This window comes from Lepus europaeus, chromosome 18, assembly GCF_033115175.1.
Source record: "Lepus europaeus isolate LE1 chromosome 18, mLepTim1.pri, whole genome shotgun sequence".
Classification (NCBI taxonomy): Eukaryota; Metazoa; Chordata; class Mammalia; order Lagomorpha; family Leporidae; genus Lepus; species Lepus europaeus.
In genome coordinates, this window is record NC_084844.1 from 24,152,432 (window position 1) to 24,173,313 (window position 20,882).

A 20,882-nucleotide genomic window follows, 5' to 3' on the forward strand; every position below is an offset into this window, starting at 1 on the left:
ATGGGGGTGCTGGTGGCAGCCTCTGTGCTCCGCCTGCCCGCTGGATGGGTCTGACCACTCCCCAGCCAGCTGTCACTTCTTCACTGCCTCTGGCTTTCTCTGGGATGAGGTTGTAGAGGGGGTGGAGAGAGTTGGCCAAGAAAGGGCCTCACACCAGCTCTGCCCCCGTGCACAAGTGGCTTTCTTCAGGCCGTCTGATTTTTCAGTTCTGTGAATGCATATATTGTTGTCTCCATTGAGCTCAGGATAGTCCGACCAGGAAGTGACGGGGCTGGATTTTTGAAGCCGGTTATGAGCCCAAAACACCCACTCTTCCCACCTCGCTATGGCACCTCCCTCGCTGTGGCATGCCACACTGGGAGCTATACAAAGAAAATTACCCAATGTTGTTTGGAACAACATGGCAAGACACAAAGGACAGCTGAACTCAGCTTCAAAAAATGTTACAAGGAGACATGAACGAACAATGGGTCATTTAATCAGATAGGTCGAGGCGGGGAGCATTTTCGGTTTGAGAAAGCACACATCCAAAAAGCAGAAGATGATTCTGGTCGATGCCTTCCTGCTGCTGTTCTTTTGTTCAGTCAACTGCAATGTTTTTAATTTAAAAAAGAACAAGATTTATTTATCTACAAGGCAGAGTTATAGAGAGATGGGGAAGATCTTCCATCCAAACACCTGTTCACTCCCAAATGGTTGCGATGGCTGGGGCTGGGCCAGGCTGAAACTCCATCTGGGTCTCCTGCCTGGGTGGCAGTGGCCCAGGCGCTTGGGCCATCTTCTGCTGCTTTTCCAGGCACATTAGCAGAGAGCTGGATCAGAAGTGGAGCAGTCAGGACTTGAACCAGTGCCCAGAGGGGATGCCAGCGTCACAGGCAGCAGCTTACCCCACTGTACCAGTGTTGGCCCCTTGCTCCAGTGCTTGCTCCAAGCTAGTGATTCTCTACTCTGGCCGCACAGGAGGATCACCTGAGGAGCTTTTACCAAGTAACTGGTGCTCCCACTCTGCTGTAGGAGACTGGATGGAATTGGTGTGGGGTGGGGACCTGGGCATTGGTATTTTTTACAAGCTCGAATGTGTAGCCAACGTTGAAAAGCGATCTTCTAGGATTGATGTTGTGGCAAAGCAGGTAAAGCCGTCAGCTGCAACACTAGCATTCCATATGGGCACTGGTTCCATCCCTGGCTGCTCCACTTCTGATCCAGCTCTCTGCTACGGCCTGGGAAAGCAATAGAAGATGGCCTAAGTCCTTGGGCCCCTGCACCCACGTGGGAGACCTGGAAGAAGCTCCTGGCTCCTGTCTTTGGATTGACTCAGCTCTAGATGTTATGGTCTTTTGGGGAGTGAACCAGCAGATGTGAGACCCCCTCCAACTCTCTCTGTAACTCTTTCAAATAAACAACTCTTTTTTAAAAAGCAGTCTTCTGTGACAGTGTGACAGTGTGACAGTGGCGCATGGGGAAGAGGTTGTGTGCTGAAGGCTGCGTGGTATTAGCCCCCTAGAAAGGGGCAGGTGTCTGGATTAGGTGGACAATGATGGATTTCCTCCCGAGACGTGCTGACAAAATCTACTCTAGATGGGGCATAATCCTAGAATCTCTCAGAAGGGCTCCGGAGACATCTCAGACTGCTAGCTAATCCAGTCCCTTGGATCAGCTGGGCTGGACAGTGAGAAATACTGATATAAATGAGCAACATTTAAACCCATTTAAAAAAAAAAGAAAAAGACAACCAGAATGGCAGAAAGACTGGGTTTCCCCTAAGGGGAGAAAGCAATTCCTGCTAGTCCAGAGGAAACCTGAGCCCAGCCCGGCTGCCCTCCCACCGCTCTTTGATTTCCTGGCAGATGTCACCCTCCAGGGAGGACTGGCGGTGGCGGTGGCGGTGCCTGCTGGGGGCAGCAGTAGCTTTTCCCATAGCGGGCGCTGAGTTGACACAGATATTCCCGCCAGGAGTGAGGCTATCCGTGTGTGTGTTAGAGCTTGCTCAGTCTTTTTATGACCCCCCCAATCCCTGTGCATTTCAGCCAACCCCCTTTCTGGTTTCCCGCTGCCTTCTCCTCTCTCCCGGGCAGCCTGGAGTCGCCAGGGCAAGGTCTGGTTTTACAGCCGGCTGTCAGCCTCACCCTTGGGGAGCCAGCGCATGCGCTCACTTTCTCCAGCGGTCTCAGTCTGATTTAATGGATATACCGGGACCGATGACACATCAGCATGGGATCTTTCTTTTGCTTCTTGGGTAATTGTCCTATTAACAGCTGTCCCAGGCAAAGGGAGTGGGGGAGGGCCTGGGGCAGGGAGAAGGTGCCTTCCTGGGTGAAGAAGGACACGCCCTGGGTTTTGCAAGGTTAATCAGCAGGTTTGGGGAAGGTCTGCAGCTGCTCCGGCTTGATCTGGAACTTGAGACTGGAAAGCAGTCCTTTTGGTCTCTACGCTCTATCATGGAGCATTAAGTATCCTGGGCGCCACTCTCTGCCAGGCCTAATCCCCCGTGGCTGCCAGGGAGGCAGTCTCTCTACTGTGGGCTCCTCAGCCCTGCCACTAGGTCTCTCCCTTTTTCTCCTCACCTGGGTGAAATGGCTGAACAGGAAACTTTCCCCAGCTACTTCCTAGGCATTCTTTAACCCAATAATACAGTTCCTGGTCCATCTCCCTCCAATTCAACATTCAAATAATGGCAACACACACTTATATACTGTAAACGAAGCTGGGAGCCCAAAGAAAGTTAGCAGGATGCTGTGGACAAAACCGGATCTCTCCACTCAACTTACTGCCTTTCTAACATTGGCCCCTCCACCCACACCCAGGACCCCAGGTGGAAGGGAAAGGAGACAGGAGAGAGCTAGCCAACGTGCTTATTGGTCATTAAAAAGTGGCCAAATGGGGGCCAGCGCTCTGGCGTAGTGGGTTAACGCCCTTGCCTGAAGCACCGGCATCCCATATGGGCACCGGTTCGAGATCTGGCTGCTCCTCTTCCAATCCAGCTCTCTGCTATGACCTGAGAAAGCAGTAGAAGATGGCCCAAGTCCTTGGGCCCCTGCACCCACGTGGGAGACCCAGAAGAAGTTCCTGGCTCCTGGCTTTGGATCGGCACAGCCCTGGCTGTTGCGGCCAACTGGGGAGTGAACCATTAGATAGAAGACCTCTGCCTCTCCTCACTCTCTGTGTAACTGACTTTCAAGTAAATAAATAAATCTTTAAAAAGAAAAAAAAAAAAGGTGCTGAATGGAGTTAAGCTCTGGAAGTAGTGTAACAGAATCACACCTCATCTTCCCAGCGTGGTCTCCCCATGTACAGCTGCAGCATTTCACTTTAGTGAGTGTGTATGTATGATTTCTTGTTAGTCTTTCATCCCTACACAACAGGTCCGCTTAGAAAACACAAACAGGGGCCAGCACTGAAGCGTAGTAGGCTAAGCCTCTGCCTGCAGGGCTGCCGTCCCATGTGGGCACCGGTTTGAGTTCTCCAGCTGCTCCACTTCCAATCCAGCTCCCTGCTGATGGCCTGGGAAAGCAGAGGAAGACGGCCCAGGTCCTTGATCCCCTGCTACCCATGTGGGAGACCCAGAGGAAGCTCCTGGCTCCTGGCTTCAGCCTGGCCCACCCCCGGCCTTTGTGGCCATTTGGGGAGTGAACTAGCAGATGGAAGATCTAGTTCCTCCTTTCAAATAAATAAGTCTTTAAAAAAAGTTATTCCATACTTGCTATGTCAAACAACCAGAAAGGATGTTTAGCCTAGCAGTTGAGACACCCTCATACCACACTGGAGAGTTCAATTCCTGGCTCCAGGTCCTGACTCCAGCTTCCTGATAATGTGGGTCCTGGGAAGCAGCAGTAATGCCTCAAGTAACTGGGCCCTGCTACCATGTGGGAGATCTGGATTGAGTTCCTGGCTCTGGCTCAGCTCTAACTGTTGTGGGCATTTGGGGAGTGTACCAGTGCGTGTGAGCTCTGTTTTTCAAAATAAATAAATAAATACAAATAATACTAATAATTAGGTTTATTTAACACCAACTACTCTTTTTTTTTTTTTTGACAGGCAGAGTGGACAGTGAGAGAGAGAGACAGAGAGAAAGGTCTTCCTTTGCTGTTGGTTCACCCTCCAATGGCCGCCGCGGCCGGTGCGCTGAGGCCGGCACACGGCACTGATCCGAAGCCAGGAGCCAGGTGCTTCTCTTGGTCTCCCATGGGGTGCAGGGCCCAAGCGCTTGGGCCATCCTCCACTGCACTCCCGGGCCACAGCAGAGAGCTGGCCTGGAAGAGGGGCAACCGGGACAGAATCCAGTGCCCCGATCGGGACTAGAACCCAGTGTGCTGGCGCTGTAAGGTGGAGGATTAGCCTATTGAGCCATGGCGCCGGCCACCAACTGCTCTTACTATGCTATCTGTCCTCCTACCATCCCCCAAAAGTCTTATATCTTGTATCTTTCAGTATTTTCTTCTTAACTGCCCTGATCTTAGAGTTAATGGTCACACTTAAACTTCTCCTTCTCTCTCACCCATCAGCAATAGTTCCCTTCACAGCCTCATTCGCTCATGGGCTGAATGCTCACTGCAGCATGCCCCATCCTTCCAGATAGCCCTGCTCCGAGGTGTGGCTGATGAATGTCTGCTTTTAACAGGAATTTCCAATCACATGCCTGTCTCCTGGAGTCCCCTTCAACTGTTCAGTATTTAGGGAGCGCCTATTTCACTCACTGTTGTTTTAAGGATACATGATGTTAATGCACTGAATTCCAGTCCTCATGGAGTTTATATTCTTCTATTTACTGGGAGAACAGCAGTAAGATGGATAAGTAAAACGTGCTCTCTGAACCACTTTTTTTTTTTTTAATATGTATTTATTTATATGAAAGGCAGAGTTACAGAGAGAGAGAGAGAGAGAGAGAGAGAGAGAGAGGGAACAGAGAGATTTTCCATCTGCTGGTTCACTCCCCAAATGGCTGCGACGGCCAGAGCAGAGTCAATCTGAAGCCAGCGGACAGGAGCTTCTTCTGGGTCTCCCACATGGGTGCAGGGGCCCAAGCACTTGGGCCATCCTCTGCTGCTTTCCCAGGCCCATTAGCAGGGATCTGCCCAATTAGAGGGATCAGAAGTGGAGCCTAGAGCTGGTGCTGTGGCTTAGCAGGAAAAGCTGCCGCCTTCAGTGCCGCATCCCATATGGGCACTGGTTCTAGTGCTGGCTGTTCCACTTCTAATCCAGCTCTCTGCTATGGCCTGGGAAAGCAGTGAACGATGGCCCAAGTGTTACAGGAAAACAACGGTGGAGAGCATATTACTACCTAGGTTCTGTGTCTCACATGGAAGAATTTCCAAGCGGACAAGCAGAGATTTAAAAAGCAAGATTTATTAGAGTAAAAGCCCTCTAGCCAGAGTGGCATGGAGGAGGGATTCCAAGTGAGAGAGAGAAAAACAACAACAACAACACAAAACGAAACCCAAAGTGCTGGGTTTTTAAGCACAATTTTGGGAAAAAAAATCTTGACAATCAGATTTCCATTCAGTTACAAGGTGGGGACAAAACCCACCAAGACCTGATTTACAATCCTTTACCCTATCAGATAAAACAAAAAACCATCGCAAAGGGGGGACTGCCTAATTGGTTTACAGTAAACTGTGCGCTCAGGAGGGTGGAATCACTACTCCCTTGCTATTCTTATGGTAAAAGTGGAAGCATTCCTGGAGTGGGCAGGCAGGTACTTCTGACCTTGCTAAAGACAATCTTTGGGGGAAAGCACCCCAAATTTCCACTGGGATCACCCTATTAACCCACCTGACTCCTCACACAAGGTCCTTGGACCCTTACACCCTCATGGGAGACGCAGAAGCTGCTCCCGGCTCCTGGCTTTGGCTAGGCCCAGCTCCTGCAGATGCAGCATCTGGGGAGTGAACCACCGGAGGGAAGACTCCCCTCCCCTCCCCCAACCTCTCCTCTCTGTAACTCTAAAAGAAAAAAGTGGATGGCCGGCGCCGTGGCTCACTGGGCTAATCCTCCGCCTGCAGCGCCGGCACCCCGGGTTCTAGTCCCAGTTGGGGTGCTGGATTCTGTCCTGGTTGCTCCTCTTCCAGTCCAGCTCTCTGCTGTGGCCCGAGAGGGCAGTGGAGGATGGCCCAGATACTTGGGCCCTGCACCCGCATGAGAGACCAGGAGAAGCACCTGGCTCCTGGCACCGGATTGGTGCAGCGTGCTGGCCATGGCGGCCATTTGGGGGGTGAACCAACGGAAGGAAGACCTTTCTCTTTCTCTAATTCTGCCTGCCAAAAAAAAAAAAAAAAAAAAAAAAAAAAAAAAAAAGGAAGTGGAGTGGCCGGGACTGAAACAGGCACTCATGGTATGCAGGCATTGCAGGTGGCGGGTAAACTCGCTGCACCACAACGCTGGCCCCTGAGTCGGTCTTTCATACAGTAAACCACCTGGTAGTTTTGTAAGTGTTAGGTAGGAAGTCAGTTATGAGCTTATGTGTGTGTGACAGGCCTAAAGAGAAGACATCTATATGCATCTGCATCTGCATCTCAAAGTCATCCTAACAATGTTTCAGGGGAAGCCCAGATTTCGCATCCTGCCTGCCCTGCCCCCTTTTACCTGCTAACCTGCCAGGTGGAGGCCCTCACCCCTCCAGCTTCCTGCCTGATAAATCTTCCACAATCTCCCAGGTGCAGCCCAGTATCTGCATCTCAAACACCCTGCTCCCTTCCTCAGGTCTGATAACATTTGCATCCATAAAGTCCTTTGTTTCAGACCTTCAAGAGAAGTTTGTCTATTTACATCCAAAAAGCCCTTTGTTCCAAGAGGAGCAGAGGTGGGGAAGCAAGACCCATCTCCTTAAAACCCCCAGCCTCAACTGGACTGCGCGCTCAGCTCTCTGCATCTTTGCTGAGCCGCCCGCCTGGCCTGGCCGGGTGTACTCTCCACTCACCCATGCAGCTCCGCTCTCCCCCAGTCTGAGGGACTGGGCACTCTCTCTCAGGTCCTGTCTGGAGAGGTGCCCATCCGTCCTCACAGATGTTCCTTCCTAATAAACCTTGCTATTTTACCTCCCACTACTCTCTGTCTCACGCCTGAATTCTTTCTTGCGCGAAGACAAGAACCCTGCAATTTCTCCGGTAACATAAGGACTCAATGAGCGCAGACTGGTGTACCAGGGTACTGCAAAAAGTACGGGCAGGGGCCGGCACTGTGCCGCAGCGGGTAAGACAACCTCCTAATGTGCCTGGGAAAGCAGCGGAGGATGGTCCAGGTCCTTGGGTCCCTGCACCCACGAGGGAGACCCAGAAGAAGCTCCTGGCTTTGGACCAGCCCAGCTCCAGCCTTTGCAGCCATTTGGGGAGTGAATCAGTAGATGGGAGATTTCTCTGTCTCTCCCTCTCTGTAATGCTGCCTTTCCAATAAATAAATATTGCTCCCTCTGCCTTTCAAATACACAGAAAGATCCTTTCCCAATACCCACTATCCATGAGCTTTGGAGGCGAACAGTAAAAACCGCCACTCAGTGACTACCTAAACAGTCTCAGGACCCAGGCAGCCACCGCAGTTAAATCAGAATCTCTCCAGAGAGGCCTTGGGACTTGCAAGCTTAACAAGCTCTTCCAGCGATGTGGGGGGTTGTAAATTAATGGGTCCAGCGCTGTGGCACAGTAGGCTAGGCCTCGCCTGTGGCTCTGGCATCCCACGTTCGAGTCCCCCCCCCCCCCCAATCCCGCTCCACTTCCGATCCCTCTCTGCTATCGCCTGGGAAAGCAGCAGAAGATGGCCCAAGTCCTGGGACCCCTACACCTGTGTGGGAGATCTGGCGAAAGCTCCGGGCTTCTGGCTTCGGATCAGCTCAGCTCCAGGCATTGTGGCCAATTGGGGAGTGAACCAGCAGATGAAAGACCTCTCTCCCTCTCTCTTTCTCTGCCTCTCCTTCTCTCTCTGTGTACCTCTTTCAAATAAATAAATATTAAAAAAAAAAAAAAAAAACGTTGAGGAATCACAAACATGTTTTTGAAATGTGGCTAGACTGCACTGGAGAACTCTGGAAAAAGTTCTTGAGCAGCAAAACTAAGTTCTGAGATGTTTCCAACATGACAAAAATCGCTATTACACCACCGCCTTCTTTCCACCAAGGTGGGGACCACCGGTCTCCCGGGGAGTCCCCACAGCACCGTCGCCTGGGCCATACAACGCACCATCCCGCCTGCCCAGGTGGCTGAGCCCAGGCCTGCACGGAAGGGGAGCCGGACGATCTGGTTCCGCTGCCAGCACTCAAGATGGCGGCACGAGCTTCGCCGCCATACGAACCACATGCTCCATGCCCTGTCTCGACCCCCCTCGGGTCTCACTGGACTTTTGCAAGTCACCGTGGGCACCCTGGCGGGGAGAGATTCCGCGCCTGGGTGGCGATACTTCCTCCCGACCCCTGTCTCAGGCTCTCAGTTCCTCAACGCAGAATGCCCTAGAAGCGCCCAGCTTGCAACACCACCCGCCAAGCAAACGCCGCGGGGTAGTCCAGAATGCCGGACACTACGGCCTTTGCCCCACTCATTGGTGGGCCCAGGACGCGGGGCGGGCCTAGACACCCATTGGGCCGTGGCTCATGTCAGTCTTAGGAAATTGGGCCCAGAGAGGAGGAGACCCATTCAACTATTGGGTCCTCTCTGCTGTCAATCAAAGCAACATCCGGCGGCGGCCGCGGTCTCTGCTAATTGATTGGAGAAACTGTTGCTGATGGCCGTGGCGGGCGGGCTTCCGAGTGAGGTGGAAGGAGGGGGCGGGGAGGGAAGCGGAGGCTGGGGAGCTGTAGGCCGGCCGGCGGTGGCGGCGGCCTCGGACTCAGGCTGAGGGCCTGCTGTGGCGGACGCTGAACTCAGCAGCGGGTATCGGGCACATTCCTTTCCCTGACGGGAGGGGCGCAGCGCCCCGGGGCCGAGGCTTATGGGGTGAGGGGCAGGAGGCGGGAGCTGGGCGGCCGAGCCAGGTGTCGGGCGGGACTGGGGTCCTAGGCCTGTGGTGGAAGGGCCGCGGCGCCCAGGAGCGAGCCGGCTCTGGGGTGGGCTGGACCAGGGAGGGTTGAGGGCCCGAGAAGGCGTGGTGTGAGGCCCGGGCTGGGAGCGGGGGTGGGGCCACGGGGCCGGAGGGCGGGGAGAGGTTTTCCTTTAAGGGTGGGTCCGGGCCAGCAAAGTGGCACTTGTTCGCTCGCCGCCCCAGAAGGCTCGAAGCCGAGGCGCCGAGAGTGGGCATGGCGACTTGGTCCCCGCCGGACTCGGGTACCCGGGACAGGGTGGGACCGGACTCACGCCGGGGCCTCTGGCCCTCCCTCGAGATCTTTAAGGGACTTTGTCCGCTTTCTGGAACTTAATCGGCCCCTTGGAGAGTTCAGTGCTAAATGGCGTGCGAATGGGCGAGTAGCGTAAGCAGGGATTCTGGGTCGCAGTTGTGTTTACTCTGAGCGGAGAGGGGCGTGCGTTGTGTGTGCGTCTGTAGCTCTCGCCTCCCCTTCAGCGTGAAGCGGGTGGATGGGGTAGAGGAGAGGGGGATGTCTTGGTTTATGGGATTAATGGAGACCAGAAACCGAAAGGGCAGATTTAACCTTCTCCCCACTTGGCAGTCTGGGGTGAGGACTTGGCCATACCCTCAGCTTGGCTCAGAAGGTCATAGGAATAAAGATAAAACCTGCCTGTGCAGCCTCGGGATACCAAATTCTGGTGCCCCCCCCCCTCTTTATAATGGGAGGCTGATAGAAAAAAAAATAGGATTTCTAAGTTGGGGAACAAAAGACGCTATTCTTTGGTGTGAAGGGGTGGCCGAGTGTGGTCCGGAGTCTTTCACACTCTCCCTTGTTAATAACCTGCCTCCTCTTTAGAACTGGAAGGGCCAGAGGTTGTAGGCAGTTTTCTCTCCGGGAGAACTTTCCTTTAAGATAGGAAATGGGCTTCTCGTGCTGAAAATAGAAGCTGTAATGTGCCAGGGTGGGGGTGGGGGGAGTTGGTATATTAGACAAAGAATGATATTTGAGATATTTGGGTGCCGCCGGCATCGCCTGCTTTTCCAAAGCAAGCCACTTTTTAGGATATTTCAAATTTAATATCTCAGAACAGATCCTTTTTGGTTGGTACCCTCCTTTTTGGTGGCCATTCTAACAGGTGGCTTTATTCTTTATTTATTTTCCGAGAATACAAGTGATAAGTTTTCCTGTGTAAGTTCTTTTTCTTAATGTAGTGCCAGCCTGTCCCATGAGCAGTCTCTGACCCTGACGATGGTGTGAAGTTCGGACCCTCATCCTGTTACTCTTGTGATTCCCATTTCAGGTTTCTCTGGAAACCCCCCTGGTAAGTGTGGCGGAGGCGGGACACTCTGACCCAAGACAAAAGGCCTGTAGCTCCAGCCAAAGAAAATAAACCTTAGGAGGGAGAAGGAAAAAAAAAAAAAAAAAAAAGGCCGTCAGCTGTTGCTGAGAACAGCGTGCAGTGGAGTGTGGCGTCTACAGAGAGGCCGGCTGATGTGAGTGAGGAAGTCGCGTGGGCCCCGAGGCCTGGACTGGGTTAGGAGCCGTTTGCTTTCAGAGGTGAGGTGGCACGAAGGGAAAAGTGAATGTGGTCTGGAGTGCGGCCTTGGCTCCACGGGCTGTGCTGTCCTCTGCGGCCGTCGGGGGAGCTCAGCCCCGGTGACCTGCCAGGGTGGGGTGCAGTGTTTGGCCCTGAGGCGGGAGCGGCAGAGCAGTGGCCTTGATTTGTCTTTTGGAAGATTTAAAAACCAAAAAGCATAAACATTCTGGTCCTTCAGCAATGCTTTCTCTGAAGAAATACTTAACGGAAGGACTTCTCCAGTTCACCATTCTGCTGAGTCTGGTTGGGGTGCGGGTGGACGTGGATACGTACCTGACCTCACAGCTTCCCCCGCTCCGGGAGATCATCCTGGGGCCCAGTTCTGCCTATACTCAGACCCAGTTCCACAGCCTGAGGAATACCTTGGATGGCTATGGGATCCACCCCAAGAGCGTAGACCTGGACAATTACTTCACTGCCCGGCGGCTCCTCAGTCAGGTGAGGGCCCTGGACAGGTTCCAGGTGCCAAGCACTGAGGTGAGCGCCTGGCTGGTCCACCGGGACCCAGAGGGGTCTGTCCCTGGCAGCCAGCCCAGCGCGGGCCTCGCCCTCGAGAGTTCCAGTGGCCTCCAGGATGTGACGGGCCCAGACAACGGGGTGCGAGAGAGCGAGACGGAGCAGGCATTCAGTGAAGATTTGGAGGATCTGGGGGCCGTGGCCCCTCCAGTCAGTGGAGACTTAACCAAAGAGGTTAGTGGCCCTGTGGTGGGTGGGTGGGGCCTGGGGCTGGGGGTGGGCTGGTCCTGAAGGACTCTGGTCCTGGCACAGAGCTCTGTAAAGAATCAGACAGACTGGGGTGGGGGAAAAGGTGGGGTGGGGCAGGGAAGTCTTAGGGCATTGTTCTTGGATGGGTATGGGCGGGATTGTCCAGCCTTAGGATTGGGGGCTGGGAGCATTTCCCTGTTTTGAACCATGGACCCACCTCTGAATGTACTGTCAGGGCAGTGGGAGGTTCCTAGAGCATGCCAGGGTGTTTACTGCTTGGATTTCAACATGACTGCTGGAGGCCTGGGCTGGGGGAGGGAGTCATGTTGTGATGGGCTTTGATGCCTGTATATCTGTTGCTAAGACACAAATACTTTGTGGACTTTTGCCTTGTACCTCCCAGCACATGCGAATACACACATATGTCCTAAAGCCCTCCTGCTTTGCGGTCAGGCCTCTTGTAAGGTCCGACAGTTCAGCTCTCCTGGGCCTGAGCCAAGGGGTAGATCTGGACAGTTATTCTTGGCCGGGAGAGGGCCACGGCTCCTGTTCTTGCTGAAGGCCCACTGCAGGGGGAGGGCGGGGGGCTGGGAGCTAGAAGAGGAACTGCGTTCTGTGCCCAGGTCAGCTGGCGGGGAGCTATCTGAGATCTTTAGCGTCTGTCACGTGGCTCTTAACGGTGCGAATGGGGACTGCTGCTCCTGTCCCACCAGCACAAGACTGCTTTGAGCCCTGTCTCAGATCTGGCTTGCCACTCAGCCTTTAGGAGCTTGACAGAAGGCCTGCTGCCTTTCCCTGGCTGTTGGTGAGGGAGACGCTGCCTCGTGCTGGGCTGGGTTTCCCAAGGTGGGGACACCAGAGGTCTGACATGCCGCAGAGCACGGCTCCTTCTGCCCGCCAGCTCTAGCTGCGTCTTGCTTCCCTCCATGTCGCAGCCTGTTCCTGGGCTCAGTTCTGTGATCGGCAGTGACTGTCAGGGAGTGTGGCTGCTTCTCGGCCAGGCAGTGGTCCGCAGCTGGGGGCGACTTCCGCCCAGGCACTGTCTGGAGACGGCTGTAGTTGTTAGGTGGGGTGGGGTAGTACCTAGTGAGTAGAATCCAGGCATGAACAGCACAGGACAGCCCCAAGCCTCAGGGATGTGACCCCGCTGTCAGAGTGCTGGAGTTGAGAAACCCTGCCCTCAGCTCAGCTGCCTCATCCCGGGCCTGGAGACTGGGATTTTTCTGCGCACGGGAGCCCGGAGCGTTTCTTCCCTTTTCGAGTCTGTTGTCTGAGATCCTGTAGTGACATTGAGGATTTGACTTCTTTTTCTCTCCCGCTGTCTTTCAGGTGGGCTTGTGGTCTTGGGCCAGTGGTCTGTAGAAGTGTATCTCAGGCTCTGCTTCCGTCCTGTGGCCTCAGGAGTGGGTGCAACTGGACTTGTGCTCGGGAGCCCCTGGGATACCTGTCCTGGAGCGGGGTGTTCTAGCTACACCCGGGAGCAGTGGGTGGAATGGGATTGAGCTCTCTTTCCCCTGTCTCTTGGCCCTTGTGAGGGCTCTGTGTTTGCCCAGGCCTCCATCACTCCCTTTGGGAGGTAGGGGTGGGTCAGCATCAGGGGGAAGGGGAGGATCACTGTGTGTCTGGGACAACATTTCCTCAGCAGCTCAGGGATAAAAATACCCCCGGTCCAGAGCATGTGACAGGCTCTGCTGGAGCCGGCGTCAGCCCTGGGGTGGCAGTGCTTCCCCGCTGCCAGGCCTGTTCGATGGACAGCCATCGCTGGGCCCTTGTCAGGGATAGGATTCCCCTCAAGGTTGGCACTGTGCCCGGAGCAGGGGGTGGCCTGTTTACAGCTCTTTGCCGGCTGGGAGCAGGCGGAGACCAGGGAGAACATACTGTCTCTGCCCTGACCTTAGGCTGCAGGGAGCAGCTCTGAGGAGGGAGCTATCCAGGGAGGTTTCTGTAGGGTTTCTTTCCTGCTTGGAGAGGTGTGGTCCAGAGGTCAGAGAATGTTCTTGAACAAAACTGGGGTGACTCCGGGAGCGAGGGACATGATTTGTGGCCAGGGTGTTGCTGAGCGCTTGTCTGCCTTAGTGCTGGGCCTCAGGGTTTTGCCTCTGGCTCTTGAGTGTGGCTGGGCCTGGCCAGCACCTGACATCGCTGCACGTGTGTGAAAATGCCTTTCCCTTTACTTCTGGTCTAGCCTGTTCTAGGGCGACAAAGGCGGCTCCCGGCTTTTGGGAGGGCGCCGGGTGGGGGGGGGGGTTCCTGCCCAGCCCGGCTTGTGATCCCTGGAGGACTAGCCACAGCCTCAGGAACAGGAAAACTCCTTCTACTTCCCAGCAAAGAATTTAGGTTCCCGGAGAAGCTGCGGGAGGAGTGTCTGCCTAGTCTTGAGGGGGCTGGATGAGCAGATGCGACAGGAGGGAGGACAGCGGCACCCCTTCCCCCAGGGCTCGCTCACTGCGCCACCCCAGCTGACTGACTGGGCTGGGTGGGGCTGCCCGCCCCTGGGTGCATCTCCTCAAGGAGACGGAGGCGGCCCAGGGCTGGGCCTGGTGCTTGCGGCAGCCTCTCCAGCGCCCGGGTGCAGAGATTGGCTGCAGCGCGCAGCTAGGTAACAGGCGGTGGGAGGGGATTGGCTCCTTGCGCATCTCCAGCGGAGACTTGGGGGAGGAGATTGGCTCTCGGCGCAGCCTAGGTAACGACAGTGGGAGGGGATTGGCTCTTTCCGCAGCCCAGCTGCTGACCTGGGGGAGGGGATTGGCTCTCTGCAGCCTCAGCAGTGACCTGCGGGGTGGGAGGGGGAGGGGATTGGCTCCTTGCTGCAGCCTAGGTAACAAGTTTGGGGGGCGTGGGGAGGGGGAGAGGGAGGAGCGGGAGGATAGGCCCAGGCGGGAGCTTGCTTTCCTCTGCAGCTTGAGCACGGAGCATGGGGTGGGAGTCCCATCTCACTGCAGCCTCTGCGGTGAGCTCAGGGTGGGGGCTGCCGGGCGCCGGAGTGGAGCTGGGGTTGTGAGGTGGGAGGGGGCTGCTCAAGGATGGAGGAAGGGGGCTGGGCTGGGCCGCCCAGGCAGCAGCACGGGCGGGGCACCCTCCTCGGGCCCCTTGGAGCTAGCAAGGGGCCACCCTTCCAGCCTGGTGTGCTCCCTTCAAGCCGAGAGCTCCTTGCAGCCCCCTGTCCGGCTTCCCGGCACCGGCTGCCCTGGGGCTCTTCTCGCAGACCATGACCCGCCTGGACCGCAGCTCTCACAGTGGTGGGGGCCATGCCAAAGGCAGCCGGCCCCTTAACTCTTTGCTGGCTGGTCACCGGGTGGCCCAGCCCCTCTCTGCTCCGGGGTCCAGGGCCTCTGTTCAGGTTGGTGTATGTGGGAAACTGAAGGGAAAGGTACCTCCGGGAGGTCTTGGGGTCTGGGAGGGTTACGGTTGGGAAGGGATACCTGCTTGGGGCTAGGGGGGTGAGTCGCAGCTAAGGATGTTGCTTTCTGGAAAGTGTTTGATTTTTAAGCCCTGAGTGAAAGGCAACACTTCAGGGCTTCTCTAGGCTTGTGGGGTAGGGCTCGGCCATGGGGGTGGCATATATGGAAAGCCCAAATGGCTCAATTTATTGGGGTGCTACACTGGTGGCAAGTAGGGGTGGCAGTTGGTGCAGGGTAGAGCGGGCCGGAGGCATTCTGGTACCCAAGGTGGAGTGGGAGCTGAGCAGTGATGGGGATTATGTCCTTGAGTGGGTTGACTGATGTGGAGTGGGCAAGTCCTGGGGTGTGGTGAGGAAGGCGTGAGAAGAGTGGTGTGAGGGGCTGCCGCGGGGCTGGCCTGGTAGGGGTGGGGTGCTTGGTGGGGATCATCTGCCTGCCTGAGGCTCCCCTGGGATCGGAGCAGCTGAGAATGGGGATTCTGGCAGGGACGGATCTCGAGGTGAGCCTGGGTTTGAGAGTTGGGGGCGCTCAGCCTTACTCTGCTGTGAGCCAGGGCCGGGGCGTGACTCGGAAGGCCTGCCCGTGTCAGTGGTTGCATCAGGTGGTTGGAAATGCAGGGATTTTCCTCCCCACCCACCCCACCCCACCCCTGTATGCAAATGAAACGGCACCACAGGCTGATGCAAGCCCCGGCACTGCTAAGCAATTCTGCACTGAGAGTTCGCCCTTGCTTGCTGTGTGGCCAGCTTCCCACAAAACCAAGTTTTTACGGGATTCCCATCCCTAAAATGAGATGTGATTCCTGCTTCTCCCTTCTTCGATAGGGGTGAGGTGGCCCTGCCTCGTGGCCTGGGTGTGTCCCTGGTGCAGAGCCCAAGTACGGGGATGGTTGTGCTGGGGGGGAGGGAGGTGTAGTACCTGGAAGTGGATGAATGAAGCCCTACTGGTGCAGAGGAGTTGAGGGGAAGGCTGGCACGTGGAAGGCTGGGAGGGGTCCCCCAGCATCAGTTGGGGTGATCCTGAGAGGGGCCTTTGTGGGGTGGGACCTGGAGGGGCCTCTTAGGACCTGAGAGCTAAAGTCATGGTGATCTATCTTTCAGGACATAGATCTGATTGACATCCTTTGGCGACAGGATATTGATCTGGGGGCTGGGCGTGAGGTTTTTGACTATAGTCATCGGCAGAAGGAGCAGGATGTGGATAAGGATCTGCGAGATGGAGCCGAGCAGGAGGACACCTGGGCAGGCGAGGGTGCGGAAGCTCTGGCACGGAACCTGCTAGTGGATGGAGAGACTGGGGAGAGCTTCCCTGCACAGGTACCCACACCTCTGCCTGTTCTTACCTCCCCACTCCCCCAAAACTCACAAGCCAGGCTGGCTTTCTTCCAGAAACTTTCCCTTAGAGAAGCAGGTTGTGCCTGTGGGGTAGACTGGAATGTCTTTTTTGGGTTGAGGTCTACAAGTCAGGGCAGCAGGTGTAGACGGGCAGAGGGAGCATAGGTGGGCAGCAGATAGACGGGCCAGGCCTTGGCAACAGACGGGGGGTGGGGCGGCGCGGCAGAGCACCTTCCTGCTCCAGGATCCTTCCCAGTCGAGGCCAGCCGTTGGCCCAGGAATGGGAGGGAGACTGCAGACCTGCAGCTGTGCTGGAGAAGAGGCTTCAGCCCCAGGCAGCAAGGCCAGGTCAGTCAACTTACAGTTGCTGTTGCCACAGGTGCCTGGTGGGGAGGACCAGACGGCCCTGTCCCTGGAAGAGTGCCTTAGGCTGCTGGAGGCCACCTGCCCCTTTGGGGAGAATGCTGAGGTGAGCAGGGCCAGGGAGAGCCCACGAGCGAGCCGGGCAGCCTGCGCGGTCCCTCCGTGGCTGGCTGAGGGGCCGGCTCCAGGTTCTGGCCTTGTCCTGGCTGCTGGTGGAGAATTCAGAGGAAGGAAGAGAGAAGCAGGTGGTAGTCTCTGGGAGGAAAGTGGAAGGTGGTCTTTCCTTGTCCCCCTTAAAGCCTCTGTTCTGCCCTAGTTCCCAGCAGATGTTTCCAGTCTAACAGAAGCCGTGCCTACTGAAAGTGAGCCCCCAGCTCTTCAGAACAACCTCCTGTCTCCCCTCCTGACGGGCACGGAGTCACCATTTGATTTGGAACAACAGTGGCAAGATCTCATGTCCATCATGGAAATGCAGGTAGGATCATCAGGCCGGTGCAGGCCTAACATTGTGCATGGAGCGTCTTAACACTTGGTTGCTTTTGCACTTGTAGGGGGAGTGAGAGTAACATTTTTGACCCATAGGAAATTTGGTACATTTAGAGGCAACCTACCCACATGTCTTGGAGTAGTGGGAGATCAAATCAGAGTGGGGTTTGTGTTGGACCCAGGACCGAGCCTGCTTCTGTGTGTCGCTTTGTGGCTGCGTCCTGGGTTGGGCACTGGTAATAGCAGTCACTCACATAGCGCTCTCCAGCCACCGCCGGCTCACTCGCCCTCAGGGTCATCAGGCCAGCCCTTCATCATCTCAAGAGGGAGATAGGAACCCGGGAGCGCTGTGCCCAGCTGGTGCGGCCGGGTGTCTGACTCTGGTCTGGGTGTTCCTGTGAGTGCAGCGACTTGGCAGTGAAGAGGTCTTTTTAGTGCACAGAGCTGGTCAGTCCTGCCTTGGGGTGGAGCCCACAGCAAAGACCCTACCTCTGCCAGGCCTGGTGGACCAAGCCGGGCCCGGAGCTGGCACAGGCTCTGCTTCCCAGGCTCTGGCCTTTCCCCGTGCAGCAGCCTCTGTAGGGAGCCTGCGCGGCAGCACCGGGAGGGCGTGTGCTCCTAGTCAACAGTGGTGCTCTTCTCCCCTCCCAGGCCATGGAAGTGAACTCATCAGCAAGTGAAATTCTGTACAGTGCCCCTCCTGGAGACCCACTAAGCACCAACTACAGCCTTGCTCCCAACACTCCCATCAATCAGAATGTCAGCCTGCATCAGGCGTCCCTGGGGGGCTGCAGCCAGGACTTCTCGCTCTTTAGCCCCGAGGTGGAGAGCCTGTCTGTGGCTGGCAGCTCCACGCTGCTCCCGCTGGTCCCCAGCAATTCCACCAGCCTCAACTCCACCTTCGGCTCCACCAACCTGGCAGGGCTCTTCTTTCCACCCCAGCTCAACGGCACAGCCAATGACACAGCAGGCCCAGAGCTGCCCGACCCGCTCGGGGGTCTGCTGGATGAAGCCATGCTGGATGAGATCAGCCTGATGGACCTGGCCATCGAGGAAGGCTTCAACCCCGTGCAGGCCTCGCAGCTGGAGGACGAGTTTGATTCTGACTCAGGCCTCTCCTTGGACTCGAGCCATAGCCCATCTTCCCTGAGCAGCTCTGAAGGCAGCTCGTCCTCCTCCTCCTCCTCCTCTTCCTCCTCCTCCTCTTCCTCTTCCTCCTCCTCCACTTCTTCCTCCGCCTCTTCCTCTTTTTCCGAGGAAGGTGCTGTCGGCTACAGCTCTGACTCTGAGACCCTGGATCTGGAAGAAGCTGAGGGCGCCGTGGGCTACCAGCCTGAGTATTCCAAGTTCTGCCGCATGAGCTACCAGGATCCGTCTCAGCTCTCCTGCCTGCCCTACTTGGAGCATGTGGGTCACAACCACACGTACAACATGGCGCCCAGTGCCCTCGACGCTGCTGATCTGCCGCCACCCAGCGCGCTCAAGAAAGGCAGCAAAGAGAAGCAGGCCGACTTTCTGGACAAGCAGATGAGCCGGGATGAGCATCGGGCCCGAGCCATGAAGATCCCCTTCACCAACGACAAGATCATCAACCTGCCCGTGGAGGAGTTCAACGAGCTGCTGTCCAAATACCAGCTGAGCGAGGCCCAGCTGAGCCTCATCCGAGACATCCGGCGCCGGGGCAAGAACAAGATGGCGGCCCAGAACTGCCGCAAGCGCAAGCTGGACACCATCCTGAACCTGGAGCGCGACGTGGAGGACCTGCAGCGCGACAAGGCGCGCCTGCTGCGGGAGAAGGTGGAGTTCCTGCGCTCCCTGCGGCAGATGAAGCAGAAAGTCCAGAGCCTGTACCAAGAGGTGTTCGGGCGGCTGCGCGATGAGAACGGGCGGCCCTACTCGCCCAGCCAGTACGCGCTGCAGTACGCCGGGGACGGCAGCGTCCTCCTCATTCCCCGCACGATGGCCGACCAGCAGGCCCGGCGGCAGGAGAGGAAGCCAAAGGACCGCAGGAAGTGAACCTGGGGAGGAAGGGGGTTGACGCTCACCAAGACCGAAACTGGAGAAGGGCTGGGCCTGGACCTGGACCCACCGAGGGGACTTTAATGCCTTCTTATCCAATATATCTTCTCAGATGGGATGGATGACTGCGGGTCAGTGTACAGGAAGAGGCAGGCGCGGGCGCTGTCTGGCTCACCTTCCCCCACTGGGGTGGAGTGGGAGTGGCCAGACCATGTGGGTGGACAGGGTCCTCCGCGCTACCCCTTTCCTGTGGGGGAAGGGCGGTGCTGGTATTCTGAAGGTAGAGAGCTGTGAACGGAGCGAAGGTGGACGAAGGGGGAGGGAAGGGACTTGCGAGAGGAGGGAGTAGGAGAAAGTCTGCTTCCTGGAAAGGAGGAAACCCGACAACACCAGAGGGAAGACAGTCGGAGGGCAGGTTAGGGTTGGCTCTGGCCAGGATTCCGGGCAGCAGGTTTGAGGGACGCTAGTGGGCCTAGGTGTCAACTGGTGTGATAAACCCCATTTCACCCCACGGGGATGCACACACGGGCTTGGGGAGGGGCTTTGTTAACTCTTTCTGCTCCTTGTGCTTTGGCAACCCTGAAGGGGAGCGCCTGGGATATTGCCTATAATGTGTCAATCGTATGGGAACCACTGGGACCCCAACTGGCTTGGAGATTTAGGGTCAAAGGGCAGAGGAAACAGGAAAGGGTCACGAGGCCCTGTTAGCAGCCCCCACACCACGCATGCCACGCACCACCCTGCCACTGCCATCTCCCTCTGGGCTCCAGCTGCAGGTGAGGCTCCCGCTGTTTCCATCAGAGCCTGCATGTAAATGCTGTCCTCCTCTATCCTGTGTGTGTCGGGAGCAGGGGTAGGGTGCTGGGCCTGTAGCCTTCCTGTTGGGGGCTGCGTGGAGGCAGGGGGACGACGTGGAGGAAGAGCCACGCAACAACCTCCAAGCAGTATTCAGCACAACACTGGGGAGTAGACCTTCCCGCAGGCCTCTGCCTGCCGACAGCGGGGCTTGTCGCTGGGAAGAAGACAAAACAAGAATCTTTATGTAAAGCTAGTCCTCTTAGACTCTCTTGCGCTTTGATTTTTTTTTTTTTTAAGGGCTTGTGCCCTGTTTCACTTATAGGGTCTAGAATGCTTTTTTTGTGTTGAGAAAAAAAAGAGATGCCCGAATATTCAAAGCTGCTAAACGTTCTCTTTGCCATAATGACTCCGTGTAACTGTGTGACACTTGGGATTGTTCTCCTCTGTCCCGAGGTCTCCATCTGCTTTCTGTTTGGGTTTCTTTCTAGAAGAATGAGGAGTGCATGTAATGGGGGCTGAAGAGCACCCTCCCCCGGGCTCTGCCACAGTAACTTCTCCACAGCCCCAGCTTGGCCCAGGCTCCTAGAGGAGGCAGAGGCAGGGGCAGGGAGGGCTCCAGGGGGGCCAGGCGGTCCCAGGACCACACTGTATTTCTGCCTGCCACTGCTGCCCCACGCTGGCCTGGCTCTGGGGTGCTGTCTGCCCCAGACGCCCAGGAGCGACCTGGGGGGGAAAGCACTGAGCCCCTCCCCCTGCGGGGAGGGCCGTTCCTAACTGAGCAGTAGGGATAGAAGGCGTGAGCCTGGGAGTGCTTTTATAAATTATTTTCTTTGTAGATTTTATTTTTAATTTATCTCTGTGACCTGCCAGGGAGAGGAGAGAGCGAGATGCTGTGAGCACATGACAAAATAAAATAAAATAAAATGGATGATTGGTTCTCAAGTGCAATTTTTCCCCACTGTGAGAGTACAGGAAATGGGCTCCGAGGGGGACAGGCTGCCACTGGGGGAAGGTGGGTGGAGAGCAGGGGTTGACAGTGAGGAGAAGTCTCAAATCCTGCCCTGAACCCTCCCGTATTGACAGGGCTTGCTGGCCGAATCCTCTTGGGGAGGACTCGGAATCCTTTGGGCCTGTTTCTCACAGAGCTGGGAGAGGTGGAGGGTTGTCACCGTCCACCTGCTACACATCGCGTTTTT

At 56.2% G+C, this 20,882-nt stretch overlaps 1 protein-coding gene across 6 annotated transcripts; it reads left to right on the forward strand.

Moving 5' to 3' along the window:
• The first annotated feature begins 8,753 nt into the window (after positions 1-8,753).
• Positions 8,754-20,614, forward strand: NFE2L1 (NFE2 like bZIP transcription factor 1). Of its 6 annotated transcripts, none has more exons than XM_062175560.1 (6): positions 8,754-8,852; positions 10,284-11,270; positions 15,787-16,002; positions 16,400-16,489; positions 16,700-16,858; positions 17,521-20,614. In XM_062175560.1, exons 2-6 carry the CDS (start codon positions 10,761-10,763, stop codon positions 18,883-18,885), a joined length of 2,340 nt encoding a protein of 779 aa, XP_062031544.1. In that variant the 5' UTR covers positions 8,754-8,852; positions 10,284-10,760; the 3' UTR covers positions 18,886-20,614. The 6 variants fall into 6 exon arrangements, with proteins under 6 accessions (XP_062031544.1, XP_062031545.1, XP_062031543.1 ...); XM_062175561.1 differs by having other exon boundaries at positions 8,773-8,915; XM_062175559.1 differs by lacking the exon at positions 8,754-8,852 and adding an exon at positions 9,140-9,242.
• The last annotated feature ends 268 nt before the right edge of the window (positions 20,615-20,882 follow it).

What these genes read in the sequence shown, in the direction of transcription:
- NFE2L1 (XM_062175560.1), top strand. Translation starts at nt 10,761, where the DNA reads ATGCTTTCTCTGAAGAAATACTTAACGGAAGGACTTCTCCAGTTCACC. An exon ending in GTGGAGACTTAACCAAAGAG is followed by an intron (nt 11,271 to 15,786) that starts GTTAGTGGCCCT and finishes TCTATCTTTCAG; the next exon opens with GACATAGATCTGATTGACAT. An exon ending in CCTTTGGGGAGAATGCTGAG is followed by an intron (nt 16,490 to 16,699) that starts GTGAGCAGGGCC and finishes GTTCTGCCCTAG; the next exon opens with TTCCCAGCAGATGTTTCCAG.